General features: G+C 37.7%; 1 protein-coding gene across 2 annotated transcripts in view; it reads left to right on the top strand.

Annotated features, from left to right (window-relative positions):
- The window catches only part of Dcc (DCC netrin 1 receptor), a 1,155,384-nt gene that overhangs the window by 1,065,040 nt on the left and 71,088 nt on the right, over nt 1-19,256 (top strand). For both annotated transcript variants that reach the window (XM_016001609.3, XM_016001571.3), the window contains exons 22-23: nt 3,529-3,594; nt 10,316-10,478. In XM_016001609.3, the coding sequence (XP_015857095.1) occupies nt 3,529-3,594; nt 10,316-10,478 (229 nt within the window). The remainder of the gene's footprint in view (nt 1-3,528; nt 3,595-10,315; nt 10,479-19,256) is intronic.

The raw sequence follows: 19,256 nt of genomic DNA, 5'->3' as shown, positions 1-19,256 counted from the left end.
ATGGGAAATAGTGTCCATCTGTGCTTCAAGTAAGGACATAAAATAAACATTAATATAAACATTAATATAAGTTCATTTTACACACATAAAAAGACACATGGATATGCACATATGCACATACACATACTATACCACAATAAAAATATAGAAGCAATATTTTATGTGGCCTCTGAGAACAAAATCACAAGGAAAAACTGTAAAAATGCAATAAAGTAGAATGCACAGTATTCAGTAATGCATTGAAAAGCATCTTAATTGACAGCAGTCTCTCATCCAGTAGTGAGAGCTCATCACCTGTGGCACTGGGAGGAGCATAAAGCAGAAGCTAATTTGCATACTCCCCAAAGGCAGCCATAAGACTTCTGCCCTTCTCATCTTCAATCCCTGGAGCAAATGTCAGGGAGGTCACAGACTTGAGCTTATTTTTAAATTTACTCTGGGATCCTCACAAACTTTTAAATTTTGGAGATTTAGCATATGACATAAAAAGAATTTGAGGATTCATACATTTTAATCATTAAAACTTTAATGTGATACCATTACAATATCACAATTTTTCAGGTATTCCTTATAATGATACTAGATAAATGAAAAACATTTTTAGGAAAATCTGTCAGTGTTGTATAGAAATGGATGGATTGTCATGCTTAAACCATTAAACCCAGAGTGAATTACAAACTACCAATAGCTGGTTGTTATTAACTATGAATAGGATTATTTAAGCTTTAGACATAATGAACCAATGCTAGCTGCCATCACAGAACACAATGCCAATGCATCTTTTTATATTCCCCCTTCCCTGAGACTCTAAGAATATGCCCTTTGTGTAGCAAGCATTCAATAAATGTTGAATAAATTATTGCCATTTAATTCTCCTTTAATGAAGCTGAGACCTTTGGGATAAGGCAGTAGTTGGAATATTTACGTTGACTGACTTCCATGCAAATGATCCTCCAAATTCTAACTTCACCTCTATTTCTGTGAATCAATGCTTATGAAATCCACCAAGTTAACTGAACAAATTAAGTATCTTTCTAGAGCAGTACTTCCTCAAACATGTAGTGGCCTTCCTGGCAACAGCATCATTACTATCGTTTCCTTAAGCTCTCTAGTGTCTTCTCATTTGTTAGCTTCCTAGGACTTGCCTGACAGTGGTAGAGGCATATTTTGTTGCCATTTCTATTACTATTAGTAGTAGTTATTTATTACTTGCAGATCAGGAAAGCCTCCTATGAGCTTAAAAGCATCTTTCAGAGAGAGGAAACTTAGCACAAAATTAAAGCTCAATTCCGTTGTCTTTAGATCAAGGTATCTTAGGTTCATCAATATCCTGGAAATGAGTTTTGTGCTTTCCCGATGAACTACTACAAGATACCTAAATTACCATAAATCCAATCTTCCTCGTTGATTATATCACGCTTTCCAAAAGAGACTTTCTGATGGGTTCATTAAGAGTTACTTAATTTTATTTTGTTATATCAATCTAGTGAAAAACAACAAAAAGCTAGCCATATCAACACACTTAATTTTGGGTATAAAGTGTCCACGTTTTAAGGCCCAGGCTATTTTGAAGCACTTACACAATGCCTTTATCTAGTTCAGCATTCTGGCCCACATGATACCAGAGGTATTTTCTACTTACTGTATTCTCAATGTAATTGATAGCCTGGTAAATCCAAGGGGTTGCAGACCCATATGGCTTCCTGTCTGAGTAATACATGGATGTGCTTGTGCACTTGTTTTTACATCCTCCCACAAATGAGCAAAGAGAGTTAGAAACTTCATTAAAAAGACATTTGTCAGGAGGCTGGAGAAAAAGGAAAATCCTCCCCAGGCTATCTACCTAATTTCCAGCCAATATAGGATTACTCCCTACAGGAGTCATTTATTGCTGTTACTGGCCTAAGTGATTAGGTTGTTAGCATGTCTTTTGGCTGACTGCTTTGCAATCCAGCACTTTCAGTTGCTGCAAAAAAAAATTCGTAATATTCATACAGAACTTCTGTTTCAATTCATTTCTTCCAACACTGATCCCACAATGTGCTATGGGCAAAGCTTCTCCTGTGTTCTTTGAAACTTCAGATGTCTTTGTTACATAAGCTGGGTATACTGGGGAAAGGTTAAGACTGTCCACTGATGTAGTTAGCCCACCAAAATGTCCACAGTGTTTTCTCATTTATATTGTTTTTTTTTACAAGCGAACCCCCAGCTTCCCTACTACATACAAATAGAAACCTCCCCCTAATTTCTATTTCCTTTCACACTCACAGTCAAAGCCCAGTGGGGTTTACACATGCCATTTTTTTTTGTGAAAAGCATGATTCACTGTAGTTGAATTAATTTCTTTCATTGCTTATTGGAAGCCTGGTGTCCATGGTGACTTCAACTGAGAACTAATATCCAAAGAATTTTAAAAATTCTGCTCAGAGTCAGTGAACAGAATAGTAAGTTGCTTCTCCACTACTCTTTCGCAAATAAAACAATGAAGTCCTTAGAGAGCGTCATTGAAAAAAAAAGTCAGGTATGCAAAGGAATGTCACAAGGCTGACTTGTAAGTCAGAAAGTTAAAGGAACATATTACCTACCAATGGAACCTAAGAAAATCACCTGTTACTGTGGCCAATGCCTTAGTCATTGTCCTAACAAGAATTACTTCAGAAACAAATGCTATATGCTGGAACATATTTCTATAGAGTCAAGTCTCTAATGTTTTTCTATGAGTGGTCCACCAAGACATTCTAAAGATCAAAACTAATCAAATAATTACAGTTCCCTATATTTACAGATAGAATAAAGGGTCATCTGTAATACTGTATCATTAGCTAACTTTTCATTATCATATAGGTTATTTTAAATTAATTTGTGACTCTATTATTTTAAACGCGATGTTCACATCTGTTTCACACCTGTGGGAGGCAGAGTTCCCGGCAATATTATAGTGATGGAGCCTTCTTTTTCTGTGTGTTAGCAACTAATATATAGACTATGTGGGTGGGGGTCTTGATCATATTCTTTGTTCTCTATCTAGTATTTATTCTCAGGCACCTTACTTGGCATATAACAATACTAGCAAGTACTCAAAGCCACATTTAAAATGAAACCAGTCTTGGCTTGGTAAAACAGCAATGGGAACTTGGTAAAAATATGTGACAGGTAGAAGATAACAAATGCTGGCTGGATCTAGGAGCCACGATCCAGGTCATCTTTGTTCTGAAGTCTTTGGGAGAAAACCATTTAGTATGGCAATTGTGGGCCTTTTGTATTTGTTTCTTGGTACTATATTATAAATATTGAGAGGGAGAAAAAAAAGAAAGAAAACAAGGAGATTGCATCCCAGAGAACTGAATTTCACTAGTATAAGAATGACAGATTTTTCTTACCTATTGGAAAAATAAAATCTATAGAACTGGCCCAAATAATTCCCATCATTCATTGTATACTTAGAATTTTTCTTTGCTATTTCATTTTGTTTTGTTTGTAGTTCTCTGAGCTATATCCACTAACATTCTAATTTGCTGATATGCACAGGTCGTCATGGAGATGGAGGTTATTGGCCAGTTGATACTAACTTGATTGATAGAAGCACTCTCAATGGTAAGTATATAAATTGAGTTCTATTGGATTGGATACAGTAATTACACAGTTAATTCTACAGTATCCAAAATAAATTTTCTATTGACAAGGGCAAGGACTGTGGACTTAAGGTTTTACTGTGGTGACAGAAAAATGATGCTATTAGCAAACTTCACACATACTACCCGGAAATGATGGCAATTAGAGGTGGCAGGTGCATGAAAAATAATTAGACAGGTTCCAGTACTGGGCAATCCATAAATGATATAGATCTTCCCTAGTTTGCTTTCGAATATGGTGAGAAAACATTGACCAAAACAATGTAGGGATAAAAGGGTTTATTTCAGATTAAGTTTATAGTCCATCATCAAGGAAAATAAGGGTAGGAACTCAAGGTAGGAACCTGGGGGCAGGAACTGAAGCAGAGGCTATGGAAGACACTGCTTAGTGTTTTACTCCTTGTCGATTACTTCACTTACTTTCTTATACAGCCCAGAACCATTTGCCAAGGAGTGGCATCACGCACAGTAGGCTGCACCCTACCATATCATTTATTAATCAAGAAAATGACCCACGGACTTGCCCAGTGTAATGGAGCATTTTCTCAATCAAGGTCCCCTCTTCCCAGACAACCCCCTTTTGTGTCAAGTTGACAAAAATCTAACCAGCACAAGGTTTCTTAAACACATTTTGAAATGTGATCATGTATTTCAAATGTTCACAACAGCTTTTTCTATGGAGAGAGATGATAGCTAGCAATTAGCTCAAAGCCAACTATGTTTGATAAGTTACTTTTAGCTCAAAAGGTATATTTACTCTTTAAATCCCATAATATTTTATTATTAGCTGTCCTTTGTACTCTCAAGTTTAGGCAGTTTTCTTGCTTCCTCCAGTGAAACTTTTCCATATAACTGTGGCTTTTCGGGGACCACATAGAAGAAATACCAGGTAATGAACATGGAGCGGACTGAAAGCCACTCTCCAGAAGCTGGCCACAGTTTGGCTGAAACAGAATCTTTGAAAGCATAAATTAACTCTAATCAAGGGACTAATGTATCATGCTTATCATTGGAAAACATGTTGCTCTTTCTTGGTTTGGCTTACTAAAAGCAATTCCATATTCAAAATATAATGATATCTGTATTATTATGTATCAACATATAATAATCTCTAAGATGCTTCTGTTGAGCATACATTTGAAAGCTCTGGGATGTGTCTGCATCATCACAAGCTTTCTGTCTGTTTGCAGTTTTTTTATGTACTTTTCAGTTTGATGTTTCCTACACAGGACTATGTAAAGAAATATTATATTATTGCACGTTTTTATAATTTTATGAAAAATATCTATTACCCTAAGTCCTCTGTGGATCCTGCTATAATTTCTCATTAACTTTAAATTTGTTAAGACTTATCCATGTATTTAAAATAGTTCTCACTCATTTTTCTTCACTGCTGTACAGTGTTTTATTTTATAACTAACAAAATTATTTAACCACTTTAGGAGGATTGCATGAGAGATTTGATTAATGAACAGATACATTTCCATTTGGATAGTCTCCTAATAAAAGATCCAGATGGGAAGACAAAATTGTTATTTAATTTGTTTTCTGGTTGTGAAATTAGAATAAATAGAAAAATTAAGTGATTACTTTCTATTGTATGCTAGTATAATCAAATGCATAATTTTCCAAGAGGTATCAGTATATTAGTTTGCACACTGTGTGTGTGTGTGTGTGTGTGTGTGTGTGTGTGTGTGTGTGTGTGTGTGGTGTGTGTGTGTGTGTGTGTGTGTGTGTGTGTGTGTGTGTGTGTGTGTGTGTTTATACAACCAGATGCTTAGGCCACTGTCAAACAGCAAATGATAGAGTCCCTTAATAACTTTTTAATCCCCCTATAACTTCCTCTACTATTAATGCCCTTTACTTAATAGACAAATAAATTTACTTTGACTTACATTTTCTATCCATTCCTGTTATTATCACAAAATGCTTTACATTGGGTAATTTGTAAACAACATGAACTTGTTGTTCACAGTTATTCCAAAGGTTGGAAAGACAGTTCAAGGCCAAGGTCATAGTAGGTTGTGCTTATGAGAAGACCTTCTTTACTTCAAATATGGTGTATTCTGTGTCCTCCCTTGGTGGAAATGGTAACTGGGTTCTCTTGGCTTCTCTAATGTGGACACAGATTCAGTTCATTAAGGTTCCACCTCCATCACATTACCACATCCAGAGTCCTCAGCATGGAATCAATCTAAGCTAGAGCTTAGATTTCAACACATGCTTTACCTTGGTGTGTCAAGATATTCAGACCTTAGAGGATGTCCTGAACACATTTTTCCAGCTAGGTCTAAGTAAGGTTAAATCCAGGATGCTTCCTCCAGGAGGCCCAGATCTTCATGTTTTTTTCTCACATGTTCGTCCCCTCATTTCTGTAGTCCTTGAGAAGTCAATGCCTAGCTCAGTCAGGCTTTGGTCAACCCAAGGCCAGAGTACACAGCATTAATGTGAAAGGCATGTTTTGGAACTGAAAACAGTGGTTTCTCTTGTACAGTAAACTTAGATATTAATAATTCTGTCCACCAAATGTTGCCAGTTTCATTAAGTTACTCCCATTCAAAGTTTGTCTTAAACCTTAATGTTATACCAGGCTCACTTCCTGCTTTTAAAACATCATTCCAGAAGTGTTATTAATGGGATAGAGAAATGGCCCAGTAGTTAAGAATACTAGCAACTCTTGCAGAGATCAGAATTTAATTCCAAGCACCTTTGTGACAAATAACAACTGTTTATAGCTCCAGTTCCAGGGGATTCTACATCATCTCCTGACGTCCTTGGGTACTATGTGCATGTGGCACACAGATATTCTTATACACACCCTACACATACATAAAATATAAATAAATATATTTTGTAGCTGAAGAAATGCTACTAAGACTCCACTGAGTATATAGTTCTAGTAATAAACTGTAGACACAGGTTTAAAACTGTATTACTTCAGGAACAAAAACCCAATGTGAAGAATTATCCAGGTGGAAATAACAGAAGATTAAACTACCAAGGTGAGATGGTGAAAAAAATTCATGAGTAGGCAGAAGTTGATATTTTTTAAAGGTTGCTTTAATTGTGTGAGGAAATTATATATATGAATTTATATATGTGTATATATGTATATATATATATATATGAAAGAGAGGTTCTAGTTCTAGAGTTCTCTTAAGAAATCAATATTCCCTCTTAGAATCATTCTGTAGAGCTAGAAAGATGCCTGAGTGTATAAAGGTGCTTGCTGCCAATCCTGATGACCTGAATTCGATCCCTATACCACATAATGAAAAGAGAGAAATAATATTCATTGTTGGTATTCTGACTTACAAATACATGCTCCCTTGCATACACACATATACATACAGTACATATATATGCATACATGCATTCATACATTCTAGTAAATAATACACTTTAAAATCATCCTAACACACCTATTTTGAAATATCAATTTTATGAAGTCATTTGAATAGGAATCCATTCCCAGTTATGAGTATGACCACAGGATAGTACTTTCTGAAGTACAGAATTCCAGAAAATTAAAGAAGGAAACCATACGGATAATGGAAAAGGAGTAATTATCCCCTCATAGCTTTTAGTATTGCTAAGCAGTAATATTGGATGTAAATGTTAATGGCAGAGTAAGTGTAAACCACAGGCAAAATTGTCTCCTCTCGGAAGCTATATGTCCTAAAGGATGCAGTCTTGAATAGTGTTAGATTTAGCAACTAAAATTGTAATTTGTTCACATTTGCCTAAGAATCCAACATAAGTAAATTCTTTACAAGAGATTTCAGTTTCAGTGCATATATGCTTCTTAACCTATATGCATAAGCAATAAGAAATTATTCAAAATTACACTCAAAAGCTTGCATTTTCACTTCTTAAATGTTGCAATCCCAGTGTGGATCAAACTTAAAAGTTTTGTGTAAGTGCTTGAACTTGTCGAAGCCGCAAACTACTGACATGAATATGTCAATCAATAGAATTTTCCTATGTAAAGGAGTTAGTCCTCAAACGAAGAATAGGACAGTGATTTGGAGAAGTGCATGCCACTACATGCATTTTTTAACTGAATAAGATTCCTAGTGAGGCTAAAATTATAATTAAATTTAACCTGATGAACAATACCTCACAGGGTAAATTCATGGAGACAAAACAGATAATGACATTCAGTGGCTTCCAACCAGTTCATAGGAACTGTTGGCATTATCCTTCCTCAGTTTTCTCCATCACTTCATGATGTTTTAGAAATATTATGCTAAGTGAGTGAGACTGATGATGTACCTGCAATATGTCTAGATTCACTACTGGAGACACAAATTATTACACTGACTGATTAAAGTGAACTGGAACCCCGTAGACACGTGGATGGTGAAAGAAAACCTTAATCTCTTTCCTCTACTATTTTGCTAGCAGAAGAATTATGGTGAATATGTGATCTGACATAAGCCCTGGCTATTATGAACAATTCAGCAAAGGCCTTTGAAAACTAAGATTCCCAGTCAAAGGCCTAGTAATGTTTTAAGGTTTTTGGAAGGGGGTGGTTTTTCTCAATTAAATATGCAAGTTGGGTCCCAGAAAGCCAAGTCTGTACCTGCATCTCACCCTTAACAGAAGTCTGCATTGACAAAAATTTGTTCAGTTGTTTTGTTCTTAAACCTCTCACATAATGAAATTGCATACATCTTCCTTAGACTGACAGAATTATGGGGCTATTCTGGCTCTCTCAACATTAGCTGGGTTCATCCTTCAAAGCATAGTAATAGAATAATAGCTTATTGTCAGGATACTCAGGCAGTTGCAAATAAATTTAGACTCTGCTAATTATTTATGTTCTTTTCTTTTCATGGCACCCTTTTAAAAATTCACTTTTGGATTTCAACTAAAAAAAAACAAAACAAGCAAGCAAACAAAAATAGTGCTATAGTTCATGAATTCTCTCATAGTTGAAAGCCTTAATGAAATTGTAGATGCTGAAAAGGCTTCCTAAATATTTTTGTATGTCAGGTAGAATCAAAGCTAAATATTTGCAATATGATACTACTTCAATTTTATGATGCATTTAATTTTTAGATTATACTCCACATTCTTTCTTAATGCTGAACATGCTTCAACTTCTCAAAACATAATTTGTGCTTTATTTCTGTTTGAATGACAACCACCAAGAAAATTGCTTCAATTCCCTCTTGCTATACTCACCAAGAATCACCAATTACCTTTGATGGTAGCTCTGCCTGGGATTTGAAAACTCAGTTTAACAAATTTGACCAAAAGATCTATAAATCCTCTAAAATGTAATTCTATTTACCACAATTTTGAAACAATGTCAAATTTGACATGTTTCAGTACATTGATTACTTTTTATTAATAAAGAAATGAAATTATTAATTTATTTATAGATACTCAGAATTGGCCGGGCGGTGGCAGTGCACACCTTTAATCCCAGCACTCCAGAGGCAGAGGCAGGTGGATCTCTGTGAGTTCGAGGCCAGCCTGATCTACAGAGCAAGATCCAGGAAAGGCTCCAAAACTACACAGGGAAACCCTGTCTCAAAAAATCAAAATTAAATAAATAAATACTCAGAATTGTTGGTTTTTTAAATTTTTCTTTTAAATTAACATATATCGGATACCAAATGAAAAAAAAAAAAACAATGTTTTTTTCCTCAGAATGCAATCACATTATCAACTACTCAAAATAATGTGATATAAAATCCTATATGTATCTGTTCAGTGATTATTCTGAGATTGGTAAATTGTTAGTAGAAACTCAACAATGTTCCCAACAGATATTTTAATGCCAAAGGGAAGATGCAAAAATGCCTTCCAGATACAGTGGAACTGATACACATATGAGCTCACAGAGACTCTATCTAACAGGACACACAGACCTTACAACCAGAAAAAAAAAAATCCCAGAACTGAGAAGGGGAAGCAGACACAAAGTGACCAAGAAATTATTTTCAATTGATAGATACCGAAAACCAGTTTTCTGCAATGGAGTGTCACTGAATTCATCAACCATACTCTGGGGCAGGCTCCACACCTAGCAGTAGTTGACCAACACAAAGCAGACTCCATGGATTTTTTTCTCAGTGTTATATATCTTAGCTTGTTAATCAGGTTATAACGCTGCTATAAATTGACCTTTGGAATTGATCCAAGTTGGGTGTTTTTAGTATAGTCAACGGGTTCTGCTAGTACAATCACTAGTTTAGAACAATTCTATGAATTGGAAAGGCAGCTCAGTACCACTGTCTGCCCTTTCCTACTGGCCATTCTTTCTATCCATTGGTCAACACTGAAATGTATTCTACTTTCATTGATTTACCTACTCCAGACATTTTATAAAAGTGTAATGAAGCACTATCCAGCCTTTAATTGATTTCCCTTAGCCTCTATGTTGTAGCATGAGTCAGAACTTCATTTTTTTTTTTAATGGTTGGGTAGTATTCTATTAAATGGATATATCACCATTTTTTAGTTAATTGATATTTACATTGTATCTACTTTGGACCATTTTAAATGATTTTCCCTGTCCAAATTTGCATGTTTAATTTCACTTGGTTCATTTTGTTTTCACTCTTTATCAGACCATAACAGTAAGAACTCTTCACCTTCCTTACAGTCTGATGAGCAGTGGTGACAACCTCTCCCTACACCTGAATCCTGTATACTTGTTTTTCCCCCAGAACCACCCATTGGACAAATGCACCCCCCGCACGGCAGTGTCACGCCTCAGAAGAACAGCAACCTGCTTGTGATAACCGTGGTCACCGTCGGCATCCTCACAGTGTTGGTGGTGGTGATTGTTGCTGTGATTTGTACCCGGCGCTCTTCAGCTCAGCAGAGAAAGTGAGTAGCAACCGACTCCAAGAGAAAGAGAGTCTCTTCCTTCTTTGACTATATTCTTGATGGCGCTCTCCCTCTCTCCCTCTCTCTCTCCCTCTCTCTCTCTCTCCCCTCTCTCTCTGTTTTTTCGTAACTTACCATGATGCGTCCCTTATTGCTTGATCCTGACTAGACCCACTTTTGTCCATTGTAACCCTAGAATTAAGTTGCAGCTAGACTTGCAGATTTCACAGCACAACAGCCCCCCCCACCCCCCCCGAGACAGTCTTGCGTTTCTATTTCTGTTTCCTTTTACCTCTCAGGGGCAGATTCTTCTGTAAATAGCCCTCAGAGAGGGACTCCACCATGCATCTGCTCTAGCCATCTCTGTAATTGCTTCTAGACAGTTGGAGATATTGTTCCTCCTCGGTGCTTATTTATCACATTTGACAGGGAGTCCTGCAGGCAGGTAATCAATGCTTGTTGAATGGATGACTAAATATAGCATATCAAACTCAATGTCATTACAAATGTACAGAATGCTTAGCCCTTAGGCATTAGAAAAGAAAGAAGAGTCCAGCAATTTGAAAAGGTTCCTATTTCCTGTTTAAATGTTTAAATGTCAGGAAATAACATCATTAATGGCTTCAAACTATTTTCATATTTTACAGTTCTTGATTTTACTGTATACAGAAGGTTGCATCACATACAGAGTTTAGAATGGAATATGATTTGAACAGAACCCATGCCTCCTGCAATGCCTCAGGACCAAGACATTTGCCTGCCTTTGCAGGTTCCGGAAGGCGCCACAGTCCTCTGGCCATTTGACTTTCCAGTGTTTATCAAATTCACTCTGATGTGTATTTTCAGCTGCACTCACTCTCTCATTGGCTTCAATGCCTTTTGTTCCAGTTCCTTTTGCTTTGTTCTTGGCCTCAGGTTTGTGCCTGAGGCTAGGCTGGAAGTGGCTGGCATGACAGCTATTCTCTCCATTCATTGTCAAGAAAGATTCTCTAGCAACTCCCTTTTCCCCATCTCACGCCTGGTCTTTCTCTCACTCTCTCATACACCGGACAGCTCTATTGATGGTCTCTATTGTATCCCCCAGCACTCTGTGTGGAAATGGAACAGGTGAGGAGTGCATCCTGAGGAAAGCACCAGAGAAACCCAGAGACAGCCTGGGAATTTAATTTATATCCAGCTGCAGTCATGGGGTATACTGTTTGGACCTGGTAATTACTGGTGAGCCAGTCCATCACCTGAAAGAAGAGAGCTGATGGAAAATGAGCTTAACAAAGTCAGTCTCAGATGTGAACACTGAGAGAAGCAATGGTCTCTCAGAGTTCAGAACACTTAATAAAGGTCAGGAACAAGAACTAATTAGTTTAGTGAATGTCTTAGACTGCCATTAAAATAAAGTACCTGCAGCTATAATAAAGAATATAGGTTTATTTTGGATTCAATATTCTGGCAGTCCAAGAGCATAGCACTGTGTGTGTTAACTTGTGGTGATGGTCACCTGCTGTGGCTATATGCAAGGTGATGAAGCAGAACAAGTCAATAAGTGTAGAAGAGAGGTGATGTGACAAGGCAGAAGACAAGAGGCAGCCCTACTTTGAAAGCTTCATGAGTTCACTTTCATGACAGGGAAACCAAGACCACAAATATGCGTGAAATAAACACATTCATCTTTTTTGTGGTCTCCACACAAGTCAAACCGGTTACCTTGGGGACCAGCCACAATCTGTGTTTCCATTGAAATGAACCATGGGCAAATCATGGCAGTCAAACCTTGAAAATCCTCCTGGTCTGGTGTTATGAAGGGTTGTTCAGACTTGGCATGCTGTATCATCAAGGTATCTGAGGCAGAGCTGAGAATTCTCATGAAGGGGAGAGGAAACAGGTGTTAAATATTCAGCAACTGTTAAAAACATTGGAGCTGGGCAGCAGTGGCACGCGGGAGGCAGAGGCAGGCGGATCTCTGTGAGTTTGAGGCCAGCCTGGTCTACAGAGCAAGATCCAGGAAAGGCACCAAAACTACACAGAGAAACCCTGTCTCAAAAAAACAAACAAAAAATGGCGCACTCATGAAGAATATTTAATTTAATGACACTATCTGTAGTGGGTTTGGAGTTTCAGTTCTGCTTGTTTCCCTCATTATTTTGTGGTCATACTGACTTGTGAACTACGTTCCTGGGTGTATATTGTCTCTCTACGGGGAAAATGTCTGGTCTCTAAGGGAGTCAAACTAAAACTTGTCAGTCTACTGAGAGCAGTACTTATATCACCTTGAAACTCACAAGAAGGCCTTTGGAATACTAAGAGTTTGAAATTTTTATTGGGCAAAGATAGAGAGTGTGCCCAAAAAATGGCTAGTAAATGAAAACAGAGAATGAGGAGACAAAGACACGATCCTGTGAATGACCTGAAGAAATCAAACTTTGGTTTTTCATTATCTGACACACAAAGTCTCTCAATACTTGTAATTTCACACTTCCTCTGATGTCATCAGTGACAGATCCACTGACCTTCGCTTTATTCTCTGATAAAATACCTTGTAAAGCCTTGGCAAGATGGCTCAGTGCATAAAAGTACCTGCTTCCAAAACTGAGTACCTGAATACAATCCCAAGAGTCCATGTGGCTGAAGGAGAGAGCTCACTCCCAAAAGTGTCCTCTGACCTCCACACGTACTCTATAGCACACATGCATGTGCAGACACTCACCAATAAATACAGTTTAAAAATAATATATTAATTGATCAGGTTGTGTTTAGATTTCAGGGATATATATATATATATATATATATATATATATGAATATACACATATACATATATATGCATGTACATATATACATACACATATATACTTATGTATACATATATACATATAACACACACATACATATATATATAATTAAAGTAAAAGAATTTATGAGTTTTAGAGAGAGCAAGGCAAGGGTATATAGAAGGAACTAGAAATAATCATGTAATTTTAATTTCAAATATATATAGTATATATATAAATTTTATATATATATAAATTATATATATATATAATTGGGTTTTTGTTATGGATTTTTTAAACTTATTTATTTATTTCACATCCCAACTGTAGTTTCCCCTCTCTTCTTTCCTTATATTTCCTTCCTCCCTTCTCCTCCATCTCCTCCCATCAATCCATTCCTCCTCTGTTTCTGTTCAGAAAGGGTCAGGCCAACCATGGGTATAACAAAACATGGCATATCAAGTTGTGGTAAGACTAAGCACCTCCCCTTTTATTCAGGCTGAGTAAGGCAATCTAGTATGAGGAACAGGTTCCCAAGAGCCAGCCAAAGCATTAGGGACAGGCCCTGTTCCCACTGTTATGAGTCCTGTAAGTAGACCAAGCTACACAATTGTCATATATATGTCAAGGTCTTAGGTCACTCCTATACAGGTTCCCTGGTTGTTGGTTCAGACTCTTTGAGTTCTTATGAGCCAGGTTAGTTATTTCTGTGAGTTTTCTTGTGGTGTCCTTGACCCCTCTGGCTCCTACAAACCTTTCTTCCTCTCTTCATCAGGAATCTTTGATCTCAGCCTAATGTTTGGCTGTGGGTCTCTGCATCTTTTTCCAGCAGTTACTGGATGAAGGCTCTCTAATGACAGTTGGAGTAGTCACTAATCTGACCCAGGAAGTGATCAGCCTGTTCAGGCTACAGATCCACTAAACATGTTTATCAGCTGTAGGAGTTCCTTGGTAGAATTTTTGTGGTTGCTTATGCATACTATCATGTCATCTGCAAATAGAAAAAGAGTTTGAGTTCTTCCTTTCCAATTTGTATCCTGTTGATCTGCTTTTGTTGTCTTACTGCTGTAGCTAGAACTTCAAGTACTATATTGAAGAGGTATGTAGAGAGTTGACAGCCTTGTCTTGTTCCTGGTTTTAGTGGCCTTGCTTTGAATTTCTCTCCATTTAATTTGATATTGGCTGTCAGCTTGCTGTATATTGCTTTTATTATATTTAGATATGTTTCTTGTATCCCTGATCTCTCCAAGACCTTTAGCGAAGTGGTTGGATATAACATTAACTCAAAAACAAAACAAAACAGAACAAAACAAAACCAGTAGCCTTTTTATATATGAATAATAAAGGGGTTGAGAAAGAAATCGTGGAAACAACACTCTTCACAATAGCCACAAATGATGTAAATATCTTTGGGTAACTCTAAACCAGCAAGTGAAAGACCTGTATGGCAAGAACTTCCAAGTCTTTGAAGAAAGAAGTTGGAGAAGATAATCAGAACATGGAAAGATTGTCTATGCTCATTCATCAGTAGGATTAACATAATGAAAATAATCATCCTACCAAAAGCAATTTACAGATCAAAAGTGCAACACAATTCTTTACAGATCCTGAAAGAACAATACTCAACTTCATATGGAAAAACAGAACTCCAGAACAACTAAAAATATCCTGTACAATAAAACAACTTCCAGAGGTATCACCATCCCTGATATCAAGCTCTGCTACAGAGCTATAGTAATATAATTATATTTTAGGGTGTATGTTAAGGGAAAGAATAAAGGATTTTTTCCTTGTAATTATTTCTGGGTCCCACAACCGCTTATAAAATAGTTACTCAGAGGCTTATATTAATTACCAACTGCATAACATATGGGAGGCCTCTTGCTAGCTAGCTCTTATAACTTAAATTAACACATTTCTATTAATTTATGTTTTGCCACCTATTCCATGGCTTACCAGTCTGCTGGCATGTTGTTCCTTGGGCAACAGGCTGGTATCTCCCCTCTCTGCCTTTCTTCTTCCTGTCTCTCTCTTCAATTTCCCGCCTAGCTATAACGTGACTTGCCATAGACCAAATGGCTTTATTTATTATCAACTAATCAGAACAACACATGTTCACAGTGTACAGAAAGACATCCCACAGCACTTAAGCTTTATCATATAAAATAGTCGAACAATATTTCCATCTAAATTCTCCTGCTGGTGGTGCAGATGGTACTTTTTATTTAGATTTGTCCTATGTTGGCAGGTCCTTCATCCTTGAGCATCAGTGTCTTCAGCCTTAGAACCAATACAAATGTTTCCATAATCCAGTCCAGCCTAAAGCACAGCAATCCCAAATGGAATACTTGTAAATTACAAAATCACACTGCAGCACATAGCTTTAGATTAATGAAAAATAGATACATTTTGCCTAGTTTTGTTAATTAGAGTTTTCATACTTGGAGGAGAATCACCACATATATTTTCAGTTAGCAAGATTACAATAGAACATTGTAATATAGAAGAATTGAGTTTTATTGAAAGTAAAGAATTATTTTTCTTGTAAACATAGAAATCACATACTTTTGAGTTAGAATCTGTATGTACTTAATAAAGATTAAAAAGTTAATGTTGAGCCTATCCTGGAAATTCAGAACACGAGGTTATTACATTCATAGGGCAGTTATTAGAAAAGATAACAATCTTGTCTTACTACATTAAATTAAAATAAGGAAATAAAACTCCTTCCCCATATATAAACAGTTGTTGGCTGAGCCTTGTATGAAATTTAATGTGTGTAGCAAGTTTTAAAGAACAGCATATATTCAAATCTAGACAAAAATGATTGTTTTCACTACTGAAGATCAACTAAATATCAAATGGTATCAACTGTCTTTTAACATCTGTAGGAAACGGTGATTCTTCTTCTCTTTAATATTTTAATTGTTTTTTTTTTTTTCATCTTCACCTCACAAGGAGTTTCACTGGCAACTTCTTAGGGTTTGAAGATCAATTAACTTGGCCTTAAAAACACAGATATAGTCAGGCATTGACATCCTCTGAGTTTCTAATACAAGGTTAACAGCTACTAGTCAAGGAAAAATAATCACCACAGTGGATGGAGAAAGAAGGGGACTCTAGTTACTTTCCACCCTCCTTTTCCTGCACAGCCTATGCTGTGTCTTCACTCATACAACAGCCCTTCCTTCCTGATGTTCTCTCTAAACAGGTGGTGAAGCATCCTGCTGCACAATCCACTGGACCTTGAGCATGCCTTTAACTAGGGAATTAATATATGACTGCTTATTCGTCTGACTCTGGTGTAAAACTTAAACAAAATGAATGTTTAGCACATAGTAGGGCCTGAATGATTTATTATAATGTGACAAAGCATCTAGGAGAGGACAGCAGTACATTAGAACTTGATTGGATGCAGTCATACATAAAACAAATGCTCAATCTCTGTTGCCTCTAAACCACTCATAGCCCCGAACATGATCATCAAAAATGAAGAAGGTTTACTTCGAATAATAGGTTATGTTAAGGAGCAGCTTGAATGTTAAGGAAGGCATGAAGGAACTCTCAAATAACAAGAATGAAGAGTTCTTTTTTGTATGTTTCTGTTATCATTGCATGTATGACACTTGTGTGGTTTGGCTTCCTATAAATAATGAATGTGATAAACATTAACTCTTGAACTAAAAAAACTCTAAAATTACCCACTGATTTCATGATCAGATTCAGGATATTTCTGTAGGAGGCAAGACCTCCAGTGATTTGAACCCTCTGCTTTTTCAGCCTTGCTGTCTACTATATTCTGGTACAATCTTCTTAATCCAACAAAACAGAAATTCCCAGAGTCATGATACTTTTCACTCATTTATCATGCTTCGAATATTTTGCCTATCTTCATATTTGTAGTACTTACCATGCTTCTTGACATATGTTTCTTATTCCACAAATTCTCATTAAATACGTGAGTGACTTATTGTTGTAAAACATTAGATAATGCTGAAGAAGCGCAAAGGGAAGTTTGCCCTGCATTGCTGGAGGAATTATATTATGGCAGAGAAATAGCCTGACAGCTCAGTACAGCACCTGACCCCCAATGCCTACATGAGAGGCATAAAAAGAAGGAAGGAAGTTCACTAGTCTAAGATTTCACTGACTTATAGTGGTTAGGAGGGCTCTCTGTAGAAGAGAAAAATGAAGGGATCAATGAAGAATAAGCATATTTAAGTAACCGGGACTCCAAAAGTATGGCGGACAGAAAATAATCAAACAAAGCCCAGGACTCCATCATGATAGAAATGCTTTACTGAGCACGACTGGGCCAAAGCAGAGGGCTCAGGGGAGTTGTGCATTTTGTCTTTGAGAGTGCCTGTGGTAGGAAGACATAGCTCCCATTTTAAAGGTGTTTTTTGAAAGAAGGTGCTATAACTGTGGGAAATGATAGTTTTGCATTGTGAGCAAGGGTTCAATGTGTGGTATTTCTTTACTTTATAGGAGCATCATGTTTAAAATATGAGCAAACAAACTAAATAAATCACCTGGCAGTATTTTACATGTGTTAGATTTGCTTGTTAAAACACACATAGGGCCTCTGGTTCAGTAATCCTGACAAGGTCCCAGGTAGTACCTCCTCTAGCTCTGCTCCTGGGCCACACTTTGGAAAGTCGTCGCGAGGTCCATCTGCCTACGTGTCGTGAAGGTTCTCCTGCAGAAACTAGAGAGCTGAGTTCTGCCACAGTTTCAGCCATTAAGCTAGGGACACAGCAGATGGGCAGAAGGTCAGGATGACAGCTGCCCTTTGTGGAGTTTGAAGACAAATTTCAGAAGCGTTAGTTATGAGCACCTGCTGGGTTTATTGCACACCTGCCACAGTGCACGTGGAAGAGCTGGAGGGGAATGTTGTTGAGCAGAAGGCTCCTCTCTTGAAAAGCAGACATTGTGAGAAGAGGAGTGGTGACTGGTGTAGCACGAACCTTAGAAGGTCTTATTAATGCAACAAACCCAGAGCCAGGTATTGGGGTGAACACGGAAAGATCAGAGAGACAGAATAAGCCACAGCCCCCTCACCTTGCCAATTCCTCAGCCAATCCTGTTTCCTCAGACTCGAAGCCTCTGAGTCCTCATTCAGAATGAATCTCAGCTGAACTGTTGCTCAAAAGCCTAAAAGCTTAACCAGCCTAGTTCCTGTTTTTCACGCCTCATATACCTTTCTGCTTTCTGCCATCACTTCCTGGGATTAAAGGCATGAGTCACCATGCCTGGTATTTCCAGGGTGGCTTTGAACTCACAGAGATCTGGATGGATCTTTGCCTCCAGAAGGCTAGGATTAAAGGTGTGAGTGCCACCATTTTCTGGCCTCTATGTCTGACTTGTGGCTGTTCTGTTCTCTGACCCCAAATAAATTTATTAGGGTGCACGATATATTGGGGAACACAATATCACCACAGAATAGTAACAGACCAAACACAAACAGCAAATGAACCTGTTTAGAGACCTGCAGGATCTCCCCAGCATCTCACTGGTCAGCTGAGAGCAGCCTAGAGAAGAAGGAGGCCCCTAGGCAATGGAACCTGTCCTTAGTGCATGAGCTGGCTGTTTGGAACCTGGGGCCTATGCAGGGACACTTTGCTCAGCCTGGGCGAAGGGAAGAGGGGACTGGACCTGCCTGGATTGAATCCCCAGGGGGGTCCTTGCCCTGGAGGAGATGGGAATCGGGGGTGAGCGCGGGTGGGGGTGGGGGTGGCTGAATGAGGGAGGACAGGAGAATCTGTGGCTGATATGTAAAATTAAATTAAATTATAAAATACATTTTAGAAAAATCAGCAAAGCTGTCTGCATTGACCAGGAATCATGACTTCCTCCTGCCAGTTAAGTTTATGATTCACAGCCAACAGAAAGCTGCTGCCTTTCCCCATGCTGGAACTTTTTAAATTTATGGGACCCCTGGGATGCCTGGCCTCAGAGTAATGGAAATAAATGGATGACTGAACAAGGCATACATTTAAGCATGAGGCAACAAG

This window comes from Peromyscus maniculatus, chromosome 19, assembly GCF_049852395.1.
Source record: "Peromyscus maniculatus bairdii isolate BWxNUB_F1_BW_parent chromosome 19, HU_Pman_BW_mat_3.1, whole genome shotgun sequence".
Taxonomy (NCBI): domain Eukaryota; kingdom Metazoa; phylum Chordata; class Mammalia; order Rodentia; family Cricetidae; genus Peromyscus; species Peromyscus maniculatus.
This window is presented reverse-complemented; position numbering and strand designations above follow the sequence as displayed.